The sequence below is a fragment of the Phyllostomus hastatus genome, unplaced genomic scaffold, assembly GCF_019186645.2.
Source record: "Phyllostomus hastatus isolate PE091 unplaced genomic scaffold, TTU_PhHast_1.1 phas_contig_10, whole genome shotgun sequence".
NCBI lineage: Eukaryota > Metazoa > Chordata > Mammalia > Chiroptera > Phyllostomidae > Phyllostomus > Phyllostomus hastatus.
The window spans coordinates 90810-109591 of NW_025333499.1; the positions used below are offsets into that span (position 1 = coordinate 90810).

The 18782-nt window shown below is 36.5% G+C and overlaps 1 protein-coding gene across 1 annotated transcript in view; it reads right to left on the reverse strand.

Annotated features, from left to right (window-relative positions):
• The window catches only part of FAAH2 (fatty acid amide hydrolase 2), a 68384-nt gene that overhangs the window by 37775 nt on the left and 11827 nt on the right, over window positions 1–18782 (reverse strand). Inside the window, exons 3-5 of the mRNA XM_045832873.1 lie at window positions 13020–13156; window positions 4915–5124; window positions 786–905 (exon numbers count right to left, since the gene is read on the reverse strand). Coding sequence (XP_045688829.1) covers window positions 786–905; window positions 4915–5124; window positions 13020–13156 — 467 coding nt within the window. The remainder of the gene's footprint in view (window positions 1–785; window positions 906–4914; window positions 5125–13019; window positions 13157–18782) is intronic.

The following is an 18782-nucleotide window of genomic DNA, read 5'->3' on the forward strand; positions in this document are numbered from 1 at the left end:
TGGCCTATGTAATATTTTCTTGGATATGTCTCCTCAGGCAAGAACAACAAAAGCAAAGATTATATAAGATTCCATAGAACTAAGAAGCTTTTGCACAGTGAAGGAAAACATCAACAGAACAAAAAGTTAACCCACTTGGCAGAAAATTTTTAAATAATTCATAAAATTCAACATCAAAACAACCACCAATTCAGTAAAAAAATGAACAGAGGATCTGAATAAACATTCTTACAAAGAAGATATAAAGATGGCCATCATATATGTACAAACATGCTCAACATCACTAATTATCAGGGAAATGCAAATCAAAACTACAGCGAAATATTACTTCACACTTGTGAGATCAGTTATTATAAAAAATAAAACAAATAACAAGAGTTAGCAAGAAGGAAAGGGAACCCCATACACTCCTGGCTGGATTGCAAACTGGTGCAACCACTGTGGAAAAGAGCACAATGGCTCCTCAAAATACAAAAATGGAACTTATACAGGACCCAGCAATTTCACTACTGGGTATCTATCAGAAGAAAAAAACCCAATAATTTGAAAAGATACATGTATCCCTTATGTGCAGTTTTACTTCTTCCTTAGTTTTGATTTTTTCATCTGCCATTCTTCCTGAAAGGGTTACTTTGGAAATTAAGTAAAATTAGTTATGGGAGACAACATTTAGAGTGCCTGATACAGAGCTGGTAGTCAATAAATTTGGTCCTGGTAAGGACCAAATTTCTATATTGCTATAAATCATAAAAGTGTAACCACCCTTATCACCATATTAATATTACCTGGTGAAGGTTTGTGTCCAAATATGCCATTGAAGAATGCAGGCATTCGAATGCTGCCACCAATGTCAGAGCCCACACCAATCACTGAGCAGGCAGCTGCCAGGGTACAGCCCTCACCACCTACGGGAAATGCAAAATATTCCTTTATAATAAATCAATTAAGTTACTATTGGCATGGAATATATTTTATCATCTTTCATTTTTAACCTTTCTGAGTCTTTAGATTAAAATCAAGTCTTAGTAGATACCATATATTTGGAACATAATTTTAATCCATTATGCCAATCTATATCTTTTGATTTAGGAGATTAATCTTTTCACATTAAGCACTGTGTAAAATCAGGAAGATCTTACTTTTGACTTTTTGCTTTTTACTTTCTGTATGTCTTAGTTTTGGTCCTTTGTTGCTTTCATTACTGCCTTCATTTGTGTGAAGTTCACTTTTTTAGTGACCCTTTATGTTTCTCTTCCAAGTCCCTTTTTTTGTATATTCTACAGATGTTTTCTTTTTAGGTACCATGGAATTATACATACTATGTTATATCATTTATCTATCTAGATCATTTTATAAAAGAATATAAAATATCTTAAATTTATAAAAATCTGCTATAAATATAAGCTAATTTAACTTCAGTTGCACACTAAAATTATATATAACCAGAGACATTGATTAAGAACAAACTGACAGTAATCAGAGGGGAGGAGGGAGAGGATAATAGGGGGGAGGGGAAGGGTCAGCAAGGAACATGTATAAAGGGCACATGGACAAAGCCAAAGGCGGGTAGGATTGAGGGTGGGAGGTAGGGATGGGTGGGGTGGGGAGAATGGAGACAACTATACTTGAACAACAATTAAAAAAAGAACAGTTCAAAAATTATACTATAAAATTGTATTATAAAAAGTAAATAAAATTAAAAAAATAAAACTACACTTTTATGCAGTTCCCTCTCCTCCACTTTATGTAACTGATTCCACCTCTATTGTTTACCTACTAACAATTTATAATTATTTTTATGCATGTGCCCTTTAAATACTGTATAAAATAAAAAGTTGATTTTCAAACCAAAATTATACTAATACTGGTCATTATATTTGCTCATGTATTTACCTTTACTAGAGATCTTTATATTCATATGCCTTTAAGTTACTCTCTAGTTTTCTTTCATTATAACCTGAAGGACTCTCATTTCTTTTAGGGCATATATGGTGACAAAGAACTGCCTCTCAGTTTTTGTTTGTCTTCTCATCTCTTAATTTCTCCCTCATTTCTGAAGGACAGTATCTCTCTTTTTGGGATATAAAATAGTTGACAGTTATTTTCATTCAACAATTTTAATGTATCATCCCAGAGCCTTCTTGCCTCCAAGGTTTCTGCTGAGAAATCTAATGCCACTTTAAGATTTTCTCATTGTCTTTGTCTTTCAAAGTTTTAATTCTATGTCTCAGTGTGATTCCACATAGACATATCCTATTTGGACCTCATCTTTTGTTTCTTTTATAGCAGCTTTATTTTGAATGTGTAGATTTGTGTCTTTCCTCAAATGTTGAATGTTTGAGGCCAGTATTTCTTCAAATAAAATTTCCCCTTTAAGGAACCCCATAATTCATGAGTTGATTACTGATATCTCATTCATTTCTTAGGCTCTCTTCACTTTCCTTTATTCTTTACTTTTTGCTCTTCAGACTAGGTAATTTCAAATAACCAGTCTTCAAATTCACTGATTCTGTCATCTGACTTTTCAAGATGTAACTGAACCCCTCTGATAATTTTTTTAGGTTAAGTATATTTTTCAGCTCCAGAATTACTTTTTGAAAAGATTTTACTTATTTATTTTTAGAGAGATGGGAAGGGATAGAGAAAGAGAAGGTGAGAAAAATCAATAGGCAAGAGACATAATTGACCCCAACCAGGGACCTGGCCAGCAAGCCAGGCATGTTTGCATTCCAAACTGGGAATTGAACCAGTGACCTTTCAGTTTGCAGGCCAGTGCTCAATCCACTGAGCCACACTAGCCAGGGCCAGAATTACTTTTGTTTTTTTTTAAGAATCTCTCTCTTTTTTATTATTTTCATTTTGTTCATATATTATTTTCCTGGTTTCATTTAGTTCTTTGTCCATGTTTTGCTTTAGCATTATAACACATTTGATAGTTCCTTTAAAGTTTTGTATAGTAATTTCAATGCCTGTGTTTCTTCACTGACAGCTTATATCACCTCATTTTGTTCCTTTGAATAAGCCCATGCTTTCCTGTTACTTTGTATTCCTCATGATTTTTGTTGAAATTTGGGCATTTGAGAAAGCATCCACTTCTAGTTTTAGTAGGCTGTCTCCATTCTGGGGAAATCCTTCTTTAATAAGTAAGACATGTTCCGAGCCTTGTATCAGCCTGGGGTGAAGGTATAATGTCTTTTCAGGTCTTTTCTGAGAATGAGTCTTGCCTCTGTGTGTATGTACATGTGACCTTTTTTCCAATTCCCCAAAATATAGAAGTCCCTTCAAATATTATAATTTCCCCAATGGTCTCATGCTAGCTTATTCTTGAATTTTAGATGTTGTATTGTATATCTGTACCCATAATCTCTTGGCTTAGGGATTGGTAGGTCTGTAGTAATCCTACAGCTTTCATGAGCAGTGCCTGCTTTTTCCTGTAATTTTTCCCATTCTGAGTTCCAAGCTATGCTTCAGTTTCCCACCTGAGCTCAGAGTTAGGGAAAAAGGAGGGTAGTTATTCAGGAATCCTCCACATAGGTTAGAACATTTCCAATCAGTTCTGCTGTGTTCCCTATATTTATAGAGAGGAAATGTGGAATTGAGTGGTTGCTTCCTCTTGACTACAATGCCAGTGAGTGAGTGGGCCAGGGGTAAGTAAAATTACTGTGAAATATCTGATTATTTTGAATATGGATTTTTCTTTACTGTGCATTTACTTTGTAGCTATAGACCTTTGACTGTTTTCCAGAGCTCCGATAAAATTATATTAGCCAGTCTGTAGTTGTTTTTTAATGTTTTTATTAAGAAGTGAAGTCTTGGAAATAACCAATCTACCCTCTTGCTGGCATCACTCCCCCACAAATTTTGATTGAGTTGCATTTTCATTTTCATTTATCTCTTATTTAATCCATTTATTTTTAGAATTATATTATTTAATCTCCAAGTATTTGCAGTTTTTCCAGATATCTTTCTCTAATTGATTTCTAGTTTAATTTTGTTGTTGCCTGAGAGCATACTTTATGTGATTTCCATTCTTTTAAAATGGTTCGGGTGTGCTCTATGACCTAGAATGTAGTTCATTTGGTAAATGTTTCATGTGAGCTTGAGAATAATGTATATTCTGCTGTTCTTAGGAAACAATTTGTATAGATATAAAATAGATCCAGGTGATTGATGGTGCTATTCAGTCAAAAACCCCCATAATTTTTCTCCTAGACAACTAAAATAGATGTAATTTTTTCTATTTGCTTCAGCTCTTGCTCCTCTACATTATCTGTCTAGACAGAACTTTTAAATTTCTTCTCTAACTCCTTTCTGTCTTACTCACTACGCTGGGTTTCTTTTAGTTCACTGAACACACTAAGCATGTTCCCACCTCAGGCTTTTGCATTTTCTGTATTCTCTAATCAGAATGTTCTGTGCTTGACCCACTACCCCTACAACAACTGATCCTTTGGGTTTCATCATAAATACCATCTCCTTAGAGGAGATTTCCATAACTATATCTGTTATATTCCTGCATTAGCACAGTTTCTGGTACACAGCATAGTTATCAGAACTCAGTGTCCTTAAATTATTTTATTACCTTTGTTTCAAGAAGATACAGATTTGAAGCTAAACCAGCTTCACTAACTCACATTCCCTCTCTCCCTCCCTCTCCTTATCCTCTCTGTCTTTGCATGTACACAAACACACAGGGACCAAGAGTATGAATATTCATTGTCTACAGTGCTCTTCACCATTGCTCCTTGGAGTTTTAGCTAAGATCAAGTGTAGTATGGTGCTCTTCACCAATCTATGACAAATTTTGCAATTGCCTTTACCATAAACACCTAATTATGACTTTCCCAGAGGTTTGTGCAATAGTATCTCTACACCCTCCTCACAGTGACTCACTAACTGAAATGTTAAACTTACCAGAGCTTCCACCTACAATATGCCGTAAATCATATGGGTTATTGGACCGGCCATAGATCTTGTTACTGGATTCATACCACATGCACAGCTCACTACAGTTGGTTATGCCAAGAGGAATGGCACCAGCTTTCTTCAGTAATGCCACTACAGTGGCATCTGTTTTGGAAATGGCATTACGACGGCTCACAAGGCCAGAAGAATTAGGCATTCCTGTAAAGTCCACAAGAAAAGGAAGTTAAAATGCTATTAAATTAAAATAAGAACAATTTTTTTTTTACTTTGTACCTTCAATGAACCAACCCAACTATTTTGGGTGATTTGCTTGGTACTCATAGGTAGTATGACTTATTGGGAAGTGCACAGGCTTTAGAATCAGAACTAAGTTCAAATCACATACCTGTAGCTTACAAAGTCTACAAACTTTGGGAAATTCACTTAACTTTTCTGATTCTGTTTTTTAGGAATAAGTGAGATATAGAATGTAAAGTATGTGAACCATGCAACAACCCTAACTGTTAAGTACATTCACTAACACATCTTAGAGAAGAAAAAAGAGAATCAAGGTCATAGAGAAAACAAGAGAGCAGCTAGAAAAGGATAGAGACACATATATGATAACTTGGTATAAAACTACCATTTAGACTAGAAAGGAAAGAATGACCTTGTAAATGTACTAGAAAACTGGTTTTCATATGAAAAAATACATACCATAAACAAAAGTAAAATATACTAAATAAACACTTGAAGGTGGAAAATAAAGCAATAAAATTTAGCAAAAAATATGTAAATATTTTTGTTACCTCAAATTTGAGAAATATTTTGTAAACAGGACATAAAAGCAGATATTATAAAATACAAGATTTATGCTCTCAAAATATTACATTGTTTTGTTCAACAAAAGAAGTCATAAACAAAATAAAATACAAGCAACAAAATAAGAGAAGTTATTTATACCATAAATATCAAAAAATGAATATGTAAAATATATATAAAGAATTCTATAGTGCTACAATAGAAAGCCAAAAACACCAATATAAAACAGTCAGAAGTGATCAAAGATGGCAGCAGAGTAAGTGCAAGTTACACTCACCTCTTCCTCCCAGGACCAAACTGGAATTTCTACTAAAATATAGATCAAGTTGAATAACCAAATGAAGACTAGTTGAGCAGAAGTTTTATAAATAAGGATTTACAGAAGAAGCCACATTGAGACTGGCAGGAAGGGCAGAGATGCTAAAAGGTCTGGTCCCACTTCCATGGGCAGCGGCTGCAATTCTGGAGGGATATCTAAGCTGCAGAGGTTCCCCTTAAGGACAGCTAGCCAATCCAGAGCTACCCAGCCCAGAGAACCACCATTGGGAGGAGGCACCCACATAATATATGGCTGCGAAAGTCAATGGAGATTAGGTCCACCAGGAAGAGAGGGAAGTCTGGTAGAGTTGCAGGCACCCTCTTGAAATCTCAGTGTGTAGGATCTTGTTTGTAGCCATTCACCCTGGGATCTGACAGAGTGAGGGCATAGAGGACTGGAGCTGTGTGAAGAGAGAGGTGGTTTATGGCTCTGGGGAGAGAGCTGAAGTGATAGACACCTGGATCCCTGTGCTGAGTCCCCCTCCCACACTGTAGACACCGTCTTTCTTAAGTGGAGCTATCCCCTCCTTATGCCATCACCCTGGGGTAATGTAATAGCCCCACCCACCAGACTTCCTGGCACCCAACCCTGTGGAGCTCATGCCCTTTGGATGAGTGTTCCAGGGTGTACAGGGTGTATACAGGGTGTATACAGGGTGTACAGGGTGTCTACAGGGTGTATAGGTCTGGGCCAACTCAGTGGATACCAGCAACTGAGTTGTGGGCCCTGGAGCAGGGACCATTTCTCCACCTTTCCATGAGCCTGACTAGTACCTCTCTACCATGATGATTTGTTTTCCCTACACTCTGGGCTCCCAGTAGCCCCACGCTCCCGATTGCTGGTTGCCCCTCTGAGCCAAGTGTGGTCTCTCCAGGAGTTCTGGGAAAAATCCAGGACAGACTGAGTTGTGTGGTCCTGGGATGGGGTACAGTCCCCCAACCTTCTCACAAGCCTGATGTTGCCTCTCCCTCATGGAAGATCCACTAGCCCCATCCTCCACTACTCTGCAGCCCTGCTATGCTGAGCTCAGGCTCTCAAGGAAGTCCTGGTATAATCTGAGACTGAATTGTGTTGCTCTAAGACAGAATCCTTTTTCATTATGCCTGCTCAACTGGTATAGAACACTCCCTACATTCAGCCAAATCTTGGTTTTGATTGGGCCTAATTCTGTTGGTCTCACCCTGATGACACCAAGACCTCACCATGCCACAAAGTTCTTCAGGCACCTGGAGGGTGGCAGGTAGGCTTGGTGTACTCTGGGACTTTTGCTGAGTGGCCTCAGATCCAGCACTGGCATCGAATTTGAACTTGCATCAGTCTGGTGAACACCACTAACTCCTACCTAGTGACTTCCTGGCAACCTACCTCATACAACTCAAGTACCTCCAGAAGGTCCTTCAGTGACTGAGATGAATAGGCTGCTAGTGGAGAGAGGCAGGGAGAGTTGTATCTTGGGGTGTCTTGGGCATTTTGCTAACCTGCCTTTGAGCTCAGTGCCACTGGAAGCTGGCTTTGGTGCACAGCATGGTCCTCCCAATGCATACACAGGCCCAGCACAGGCAGCAAAATGGTGGAATCCTTTTAAGAACTGAACAGGTTACCCAGGGCCAGTCACAGACTGAATCTGATATTGAGCTGCACCAGAGTTCCCCACCAAGAGGCCCCAGAACCAGCACATCCAGTTACCAGCTTTAGACAACAACAGAGCAGGATCCAATCAGCTTTACAAGTAATATCTAAAAGATCTCAACAGGCACCAGAACTTTTGAGGCAAATTCTACTTCATGTGGTCAGCACCTGAACAGCCACCTATATGCTGTGGTTGGGGTTGATCCCCACAGTCAGCCAGCTTGAGGGTTGACTCCATGCACTAATAGGCCAATAGCAATCAAGACTCAATTAAAATAGAAGAGTTTGCATAACCCACACTAGGGACATTCTTGGAGCACCCAAATCAGGTGATCAGGAGACTATATCACAGGGTCCCACAGAAAACCAATGACATAAGACTATCCAACCAAGACTGAGGGACAAATGTACCTAATATATAGAAAGAAACACAAAGAGGCAGCCAAAATGGGGAGACAAACATGCTCCAAATTAAAGAAAAGGAGTATCTCAAGATAAAGAGCTAAATGAAATATAGACAAGCAATTTATCAGACATAGAATTTGAAAAAATGGTTATAAGGATATTCAATGAACTTAGTGAAAACTTCAAAAGCATGAAAAGGGATATAGAAACCATAATAAAGTCAGAAATGAATAATACAATAGCTAAAATGAAGAACATACTAGAAGGAATAAACAGTAAGATAAAGCAGGGGATAAAAATAGTGATTTTGGAGACAAGGTAGCAGAAACATACAATTAGAGCAGCAAAAAGAAAAAAGGAAAATTAGGCTAGTTTAAGGGATATCTAGAACAATGTGAAGCATAACAACACACACATCACAGGGGTACCACAAGAAGAGACACAGCAAGGGATAAAAAACCTATTTGAAGAAATAATTACTTAAAACTTCCCTAACCTAGTGAAAGAAAAAGACACACAAATCCAGGAAGTTCAGAGTAATAAAAAAGATGAACCCAAAGAGGCCCACACCAAGACACATCATACTTATAATGGCAAAGGCTAAAGACAGAATTTTAAAAGCACTAAGAGAAAGACAGTTACCTACAAGAGAGGTCTTATAAGACTTCCAGCTGATCCTCAACAGAAACATTTGAGGACAAAATGGGTTGGCACGAAATACTCAAAGTGATGTAAAGCAACACTACTTTAACCATCAAGGCAATGATTTAATATTGAAGGATAAATAAAGAGCTTCTGAGACCTCAAACAACTAACGGAGTCAATTACCACCAAACCTGTATTATAAGAAATATTAAAGGATCTTCTTGAAGGAGCAGCAGGAAGAAGAGAAGAAGGAAGAGGACCGCCAAAGGGAAATAGTTAAGAGAATAAAATGGCAATAAATACCTACTTATCAATAACCACTTTAAATGTAAATAAATAGCTTAAATGCTTCAATCAAAAGACATCAGGTAGTAGAGTAGATAAGAAAACAAGACCCATATACATGCTGTCTATAAGGGACCCACCTCAGAACAAAATATACACACAGAATAAAATGAAGGGATGGAAAAAGATATTTCTTTAAATTGAAATAAAAAAAAAGCCAAGGTAACAATACTTATATCAGACAAAATGGACTTTAAAACAAAGGCTATAATAAGGAACAAAGAAGGACACTACATAATGATAAAGAGAACACTCTGACAAGAGGATCCATTACAACATTAACAAGAGTTAATGTTGTAAACATTAAATGCACCCAACATAGGAGCATTTAAATATATACAGCAAATCTTGAAGGACATAAAGGGAGAGAACAACAGTAAAACAGTCATAGAGGATTTTAACACCCCATTGACATCAATGGATACATCTTTCAGATGAAAATCAACAAGGAAACAGATGCTTTATACAATAGATTAGATGGTTTTAATTGATATATCCACAGTATTTCATCCCAAAGCAGCATAATGTACATTCTTTTGAAGTGCACTTGGAACAATTTCTGGGACAGACCACATATTAAGACACAAAACAAGTCTTAATAAATTTAAGATGACTGAAATTATACCAAGCTTCTTCTCTGACCATAATGGTATGAAACTAGAAAAAAATCACAAGAAAAAGACTGAAAAACACACAAAGACATGGAGGCAAAACAACACATTACTAAACAGTAAGTGGGTTTAACAATGATATCAAAGAAGAAATCAAGATACCTTGAACCAAATGAAAATGAGAACACAACCCCAAATCTATGCATCACAGCAAATGCAGTCCTAAAAGAGAAATTCATAGCATTATAGGCTTACATCAGGAAGAAAGAAAAATCTTAAATAAACAATATAACCTTACAGGTGAAGGAATGAGAAAAGGAACAAGAAACAAAGCCCAAAATGAATAGAAGAAAGGAAATAATGAAGATTTGAGCGAAATAAGTGATATAGACACTTAAAAATACAAAAGATCAATTAAACCAAGAGCTGGTTCTTTGAAAAGATAAACAAGATTGATGGCCCTGGCTGGTGTAGCTCAGTGGATTGAGTGCGGGCTGTGAACCAAAGTGTCGCAGGTTCGATTCCCAGCCAGGGCACTTGCCTGGGTTGCAGGCCATAACCCCCAGCAACCGCACATTGATGTTTCCCTCTCTCTCTCTATCTCCCTCCCTTCCCTCTCTAAAAATAAATAAATAAAATCTAAAAAAAAACCAAGATTGATGAACATTTACCCAGACTCATCAAGAAAAAGAGCGAGGACCCCAATAAATAAAATCAGAAAGAAAAGAAAAGAAGTAACAATGTAAATAACAGAAATAAAAAGGATCGTAAGAAAATACTATGAACAACTAATTGCAAACCAATTGGACAATATAGGCAAAATGGACAATTTATAGAAACATGCAATCTTCCAAAACTCAATCAGGAAAAATCAGAAAACCTGAATAGACCAGTAACAGCTAATGAAATTGTAGCAATAAAAAAAAAAGACCCAGAAAGGATGGCTTCATGGGTGAATTTTACAAAACATTCAAAGAAGAACTAACACCTATACTCTTCAAACTAGTCCAAAAAATTCAAGAAGATGGAAGACTTCCAAGCTATTTTTATAAGGCTAGCATTACCTTAATTTCAAAACCAGATAAAGACACTACATAGAAGGAATATTATAGGCCAATATCTGTGTTAAACATAGATGCTAAGATCCTAAACAAAATATTAGCAAATTGGATCCAGGAATACATTAAAAACATACATTAATACATTATGGTGTCTTTTACAATTCCATACAAATCTAGTAATTTTTGGTTCTATTTCTTTAAAATCTCCCATTGGAGTTTTGATGGGAATTGCATTAAATCTATCTATAGCTTTGGGTTACATGGCCATTTTAAATATGTGATTCTTCCAATCCATGCACATAGATTATCTTCCCATTTCTTTGTGTCTTCAATTTCTTTTAATAATATTTTGTACTTTTCAGTGTATAGGTCCTTTACATCCTTTGTTAAGTTTATTCCTAAGTATTTTATTCTTTTTGTTACAGTTGCATAACAAATTATTTTTTCTATTTCTTTTTATGAAATTTCATTGTTAGTATATAAGAATGCAGCGGGTTTTTGTACACTGATTTTGTATCCTGTAAATTTACTGTATTTGTTTGTTGTCTCTAATAGTTTTTTGGTGGAATCTTTAAGATTTTCTATATAAAGAATCATGTTGTCTACAAGTGACAATTTTACTTCTTCATCTCAATTTCAATGCCTTTTATTTATTTCTCTTGCCTGATTGTTCTTGTTAAGACCACAGTTATTCGCACTGGCTGGTGTAGCTCAGTGGATTGAGTACAGGCTGCGAACCAGTGTCGCAGGTTCGATTCCCAGTCAGGGCACATGCCTAGGTTGCAGGCCACAGCCCCCAGCAACCACACATTGATGTCTGTCTGTCTGTCTGTCTGTCTGTCTCTCCCTCCTTCCCTTCCCTCTCTAAAAATAACTAAATAATAAATAAATAAATAAATAAATACCACAGTTATTCAACATGGTACTGGAAGTATTCCTTTAATTTCTAAAAGAGTGTTTTAGTATTTGCTTATTTCTTCATTAAATATTCAATAGAATTTTCTAGTTGAATGATCTGGGCCTGGGCTTTTCTTTGTATAGATTTTAAAGTCTTTTTACTTGCCATATGTCTATTCATATTTTCCTTTCTTCTTGAATCAATTTTACTTTCTCTCTTCAGGAATCTTTCCATTTCATGTATGTTGTTTAATATGTTTATAAAGTTATTGCTATTAATTTATAATTCTCTTAATATGATTAAAAATGGTACTCATTCCACCTCTTTCATGATTTTTTTTCCTTTTCATTAACTGTTTAGGGTAACACTGGTTAACCAAATTATATAGGTTTCAGGTGCACAATTCTACAACACATCATCTGTACGCTGTGTTGTATGTTTACCACCCCGAGTCAAGACTCCATTCATTACCATTTATCCCTCCTATACCCTTATATTCTCTCTCTCTCTCTCTCTCCCTCTCTCTCTCACTCTCTCTCATACACACACCCCCCTCAGTTTCTGTAGCTAAAAATCTTGCCAATTTTTTTATCATTTCAAACCAATTTTTGGTTTCATGGAAAGCAATTTTACTTATTGCTTTCATAGTTCCTAGCTCAGTGTTTTCCACTGTAATATTTATTGTTTGCTTCCCTTCAGCTTGGTTTAGGTTTGTTTTTTTCTCCTTTTTCTAGTCAGATAAATTGAAAACTTAGGTCATTGATTTTAAATCTTTCTTTTCTTCAGATATACTCATCTAAAAATATAAATTTCCTTTTAATCACTTTTTCAGCTGTATCCCATAAGTTTTTAGTATATTGTTCCTTTCATTTATTTTTTTTCAATTCAAAAGCTCCATGTTGATTTTTCTTTTACTTATGAATGATTTAAAAGAATGTTGTTCAATTGTCAAACATTTGGGGTTTTTACTTACTTTTAAGGGCTGTCAGAAGTTAAAAGAATTGCATTATAGAAAAAGCACAGGCTTTTTTTATCAGAGCCTCAGATTAGTTTTAGTCAAGCTACTTTAGTCTCATGAATTTCAAATTTTTAACTGAAAAATTAGATAATAATACTATTCATATAGGCTGCTTTGAGGATTAATGGGCACTGAGCATAGGCCCTCATACACCATACAGTTCTAAGAGATGACAGCCATTATTGTCTCTCTTCCCAATGAAACTTGCAGAATATTTCCCATCAATTCAAAACTGAAGAAGAACCTTAATATTATTGTTCCACTTTAGTAATATATTTTTCAGTTTTTAACTTCAGAAAATATAGGCGATTTTTAAGTTCAACCCATGTTATCTAAAGAAAGATAATACAAAGAACAGTACCTTCAAGCTGGAAAGCTTCTTTGACTGTCAAAGGAACCCCAAGGAAAGGCCATTTCTTTTCCAAGGTGGCATCATCTTCCTGCTTCTCCGCAAGTTTTTTATCTACAGCATGAGCCTCCTTCTTAGCTTCCTCAAACCTAGAAAAAAATGAAACAGATACAGAAAGCTGTGGACCCTAATAATAAAGATACCTTCTAAGAAAAACTACTACAGGTGGCTAACTGGGCTCAGATTTTAAAAACAGAGCCTAGTAGCCATTTCTAGATGGGGCTCTCACGCAAATTGGCAGAGAAACCTGTACTGAACCACCTGCCTCTGCACTGAACTGCTTTAGTGCACTGAGTTCTTCCATCTGAGCCAGCCCTTACAGAGAAGTTTCTGAATTCTATTTCAACCAAGAGGACAGAGGCTTTCCCCGTGCAATCAGAGCTGTGCATCTACATCCCTATCGGCATCTTTACTAACTAATCAGAGAGGTTTTATTCTGACCAGTCAGGATAGTGCCTTTTGGATCAATCAAACCATGAGGATTTGGCCCTCATCTGCATGAGGATGGACTAATCAGAGTCCAGGGGTAGGGACTTTTGATTATATAAGTCACCTCTCCACTGGCTCTTGAAGCACACTTTTCCTTTCCACTCAAGACTGAAGACTGTGTTTCATTTGCTACAGTTGAAACACCAAAGATAAAACACTGAATATGTCTCACCAGAGTAGAACACAATAGCACAGAGCAGAAGAGCACAGTGTAGCAAATCAGACTGGACTGGACTGGACCAGAGCACACCAGAGTAGACTAGAGCAGAGCACAGCTGTGTAGCTAGAGAGGTGCCTAACCCCAGGGCCAACTAGCCCCAGGGCTGCCTCATAACCATGCTTTCCTGCTTCACGGTTGCACTGTAATACTATCAAGCTATTCTACAGCTGTGATGTTCTCACAGCCAAACTGTATCACAACTGTGCTGTTAGCAATGAATAATGTTTTCTTGTTCACTGTACCCCAAACTGGGGATTCCTGTTGGTGTTTAATTAGTGTCACCAAACACCAGTTGATAAAGCACACAAAGTAGCCATCTATCCAAATTACTAAAAGAACAAGGATTGACATGTTAAAATAAATATACTTGTCAAGATACTTAAAAAGATAACCCTTTGAGCCAGTAATTCTGCCTTTAGAAATTCATCTAAAGTACAATGATCTAACATACTGACAAAATACAAACAGAAAGATGGTCAGTGAATCATTACTATTGGAAAAAATGTGAACCTAATCCATCACCAAATAAATTATTATAGATATCTATTATAAAAAACTGTACAGTTAATAATAATGATGTGTTCTAAAAGTTTTTGTTTTTTTGAAATTCTTATGATGTAAACTCTTGAATTTAAAAGAAGTTATAATATATGCTTATTAGCATATATTATATGAATTCCATAAACACACAGTTGCATTAATATGCCTAAAATTACACAGTTTAAGTGTATGTGGTAATACAATCACTAAATTACATGATCCCAGTAGAATTTCTCAGTATCTGAAACAGTAATTCTTCAAAATAAGAATTTTAAATCCTCTAAATAAACTGTCATGAATATTAAAAATTTAACTTTAATAAAGATTATTTGGCTTCACTTGAGGTAGTAATGATGTTTATTAATTGCTTCAATAAATATTCAAAGTATTCAAACAGAAATATATGATAAAGTCTACGCTTTTATTTTTTAAGTTTTTAAAAAAGATATGTATTTATTTATTTTAGACAGAGGGTAAGGGAGGGAGAAAGAGAGGGAGAGAAACATCAATGTGTTGCTGCCTCTTGTGCACCCCCTACTGGGGACCTGGCCTGCAACCCAGGCATGTGCCCTGAGTGGGAATTGAACCAGTGACCCTTTGGTTTGCAGACAAGCATTCAACCCACTGAGCCATACCAGCCAGGTCTAAAGTCTATGCCTTTAAAATGAACAGTACTTCTGGAGCTATCCTTCCCTACTTATGTGATCTATACCAGTTATTTTATCTTGCTAGATTTCAGTTGCCTCAATTGTAAACTTGGGACATCTACCTAGCAGGGTGGTTGTAAAGATGTAGTAAGAAAACAGATGCAAATACACTTGGAGTCTGTATAGAAAGAAGAATTTATCACTGCCAGGTATATTAGACAATATTTTTTAAAAAAGGAAGAAACATGAGTTCCACAGTGTGCCGCAATAATAAATGATGATGACGATGGATGGTGATGATGATTGATATGTGATAGGCACTGCTCTAAACATTGTCCAATTGCTCGATCTTAACAATCATGTGAGGTAGGTACAATTATTATGCACAATTCACACATGAGGAAAGTTGGGATCTGGGATATTAAGAATTGTGCCCAGGATTACACATCTAATAAATGATAAAACCATGATTTTATATCAAGGTTTAGTTGGTTCTGCAGCCTAAGAACACAGACTCTAGACCTGAGCTGTCCAATACAGTAGCCATAAGCTATTTGTTTCTACTATTTGAAAATTGACTAGTGCACTGTCAAAATTATAATATTTTTGACATAGTTAAAGAACATTATTAAAACTAAGTGAACTTGATTCTTTTTATTTTTCAAAATTTAACTAATAGAATATTCAAAATTATATGTGTAACTCATTTTATTTTTATTGCACAGTACTGGTTTACAGCAAGAATACATAAATTTATATAGCAGCCCTACTATTTACTGTGTGTTCTTAGGAGTGTTATTTAACCTTTTTATATTTCAGTTTCCACATATAATTAATGAAACTAATAGGCCCTGGCTGGTGTGGCTCAGTGGATTGAGCACTGGCTTGTGAACCAAAGGTTGCTTGTGTGATTCCTGGTCAGGACACATGCCTGGGTTGCAGACCAGGTCCCTGGTTGGGGGCTCTCAAGAGGCAACCACACACTGATGTTTCTTTCCCTCTCTTTCTCCTTCCCTTCCCCTCTCTCTAAAAAATAAATAAATAAAATCTTTTTAAAAAAGTCCTATAGGAAAACATAGGCTGGAAAATTTCAGATATTCCATGCAGCAATATCACTGAATGTATCTTAGTGAAAGGAATATAAAGGAAAGAAGAAACAAATGGAACTACATCAAACTAAAATGCTTCTGCACTGCTAAAGAAAACATCAGCAAAATGAAAAAGGAACCAACCCTGTGGGAAAACATATTCACCAGTGATATCTCAGACAGGAGTTTGATCTCCAAAATATATAAAGAACTCACATGACTCCACTCCAAGAAGACAAATGATCCAATTAAAAAATGGGCAAAGGAGCTGAACAGATACTTCTCCAAGGAGGACATACAGAGGGCTCAGAGACATATGAAAGGATGCTCAGCATCACTAGCCATCAGCGATGCAAATTAAAACCACAGTGAGATACCACCTCACACCAGTCAGAATGGCCATCATAAAAAAATCAACAAACAACAAGTGTTGGAAAGGTTGTGGAGAAAAAGGAACCCTGGTGCACTGTTGGCAGGAATGCAGACTGGTGTAGCCACTGTGGAAAACAGTATGGAATTTCCCCAAAAAACTAAAGATGGAACTGCCTTTCACTCCAGCGATCCTGTTGCTGGAGCTACATCCAAAGAATCCTGAATCACCAATTCAAAAGAACTATGCACCCCAATGTTCATAGCGGTGTTATTTATAATAGGCAAGTGCTGGAAGCAGCCTAAGTGCCCACCAGTATATGAGTGGATAAAAATACTATGGTACATTTACACAATGGAATACTATGCAGCAGAAAGAAAGGAGCTCCTACCCCTTGTGACAGTATGGATGGAACTGGAGAGTATTACGCTATGTGAAATAAGCCAGGTGGTGAAAGACAAATGCCATATGATCTCACCTATAAGTGGAACCTAATCAACAAAACAAACATGTGATCAAAATAGAACCAGAGACACAGAAATAAAGAACAAACTGACAGTAACCAGAGGGGAGTGAGGAAGGATACAACAGGGCAAGAAAAGGGAAGGATCAAGTCAAGGAACATGTATAAAGGACCCACAGGCAAAGACAACAGCGGGGAGGAGGAATGAATGTGGAAGGTGGTGGTGGGTAGGGCAGGGGAGAGTATATAACTCACTGGTAAAGATTATAATACTCTAGTAATATAATGTTGGTGTGTAAACCACTTAACTCTAGTATAAAGTTTAAAAGGCAGGTGTGTTAAAAGTAACTATAGCTATAATAATTTCTATTGCATATATTATAAAAGGATATATATTGAGACATGAAAAACATAAAATGTGGCCCTGGCTGGTGTGGCTCAGTGGATTGAGTGCTGGCCTGAGAACCAGAGTGTCGTTGGTTCGATTCCCAGTCAGGGGACATGCCTGGGTTGTGGGCCAGGTCACCGGTAGGGTACGTGTGAGAGTCAACCACACATTGATGCTTCTCTCTTCTCTATCTCTCTCCCTTCCTCTGTTTCTAAAAATAAATAAATAAAATCTTTAAAAAAACAAAATGTAGAAGGGGTAAGGAGAGGAGAAGTTTTGTATGTGATCAAAAATATTATCAACTTAAGCCCTGGCTGGTGTAGCTCAGTGGATTGAGCGCAGGCTGCGAACCAAAGTGTCGCAGGTTCATTTCCCAGTCAGGGTACATGCCTAGGTTGGAGGCCATGACCCCCAGCAACCACACATTGATGTTTCTCTCTCTCTCTCTCTCTCTCTCTCTAAAAATAAATAAATAAAATCTTTAAATATATATTATCAACTTAAAATAGACTGTTACAACTACAGCATATTTTATATAAGCCTCATGGTAACTATGAAACAAAAACCTATATAGTACATAAACAAAAGATACATGGAAAGGAAAGCAAACATACCACTAAAGAATATTATCCTATAATAAAGGAAGAGGGCAAGAGAAGAAACAAAGGAAATATAAAACAGTTATAAAAAATTAACAAGATGGAAATAATAAATCCTTCACTATCAACAATTACTAATATCATCAAGTTCTCCTGACAGTCAACAAAATCTGTTTAGAAAATCAAAGGATTAGGGTTTTAGCAGACTAAGTCAAAGCCAAATTTCCCAAATCAGAAAGCTCACAGAGAATCAGCAACATAAAATTTAGGAAATAAGCCATATGCTTCTGTATCAGGAAAAAAAATGAGAAGAATTGCAGCAGGTATTTCCTCAAATTGAAGTTGGGAGATAGTCTTTGGAAAGGAGTGGAGAAGGTGGAACCCAGGGTTACACCCAGGTGTCTTTCTTGTGTAACTGGGCAGAAGAACAGGTTTGGGAAAGAAGTTGATCAAGTAGTAAACATTTTCTGATTAGTCAATCAAGAATAGAAAGAGAAAGCTAGGAACCAGCAGATTTAGAGACCATAACTATATTTATTTCATAGCTGTATGACTTTAATCATTGAACTGCCTGAGAGTCAATTTAGTGGCAAGCAAGCAGGGGGATAGCAGTACAGTAGAACTGTGTATAATCATGAGGCTAATTCCATTTATTGCACTCCTGTTGTAACAACAACCATAACGATAACAATAGCTAACACTGAGTGACTAATGTAAGGGTATGTGCTGTGTGCTTTACATATATTTTTTATTTTTATGTCAATATTGTAATTCTAAAGACAATATAAACATAATTTGGGCACAATAAAGCCCTTTTGGTGCACTTTAAGGGAGGCAAGAAAAAACGCTGATGCTAAACATAGCACAAACTTCATAAAATTATTTCTGAATATCCACCTTAGAAGCATCTT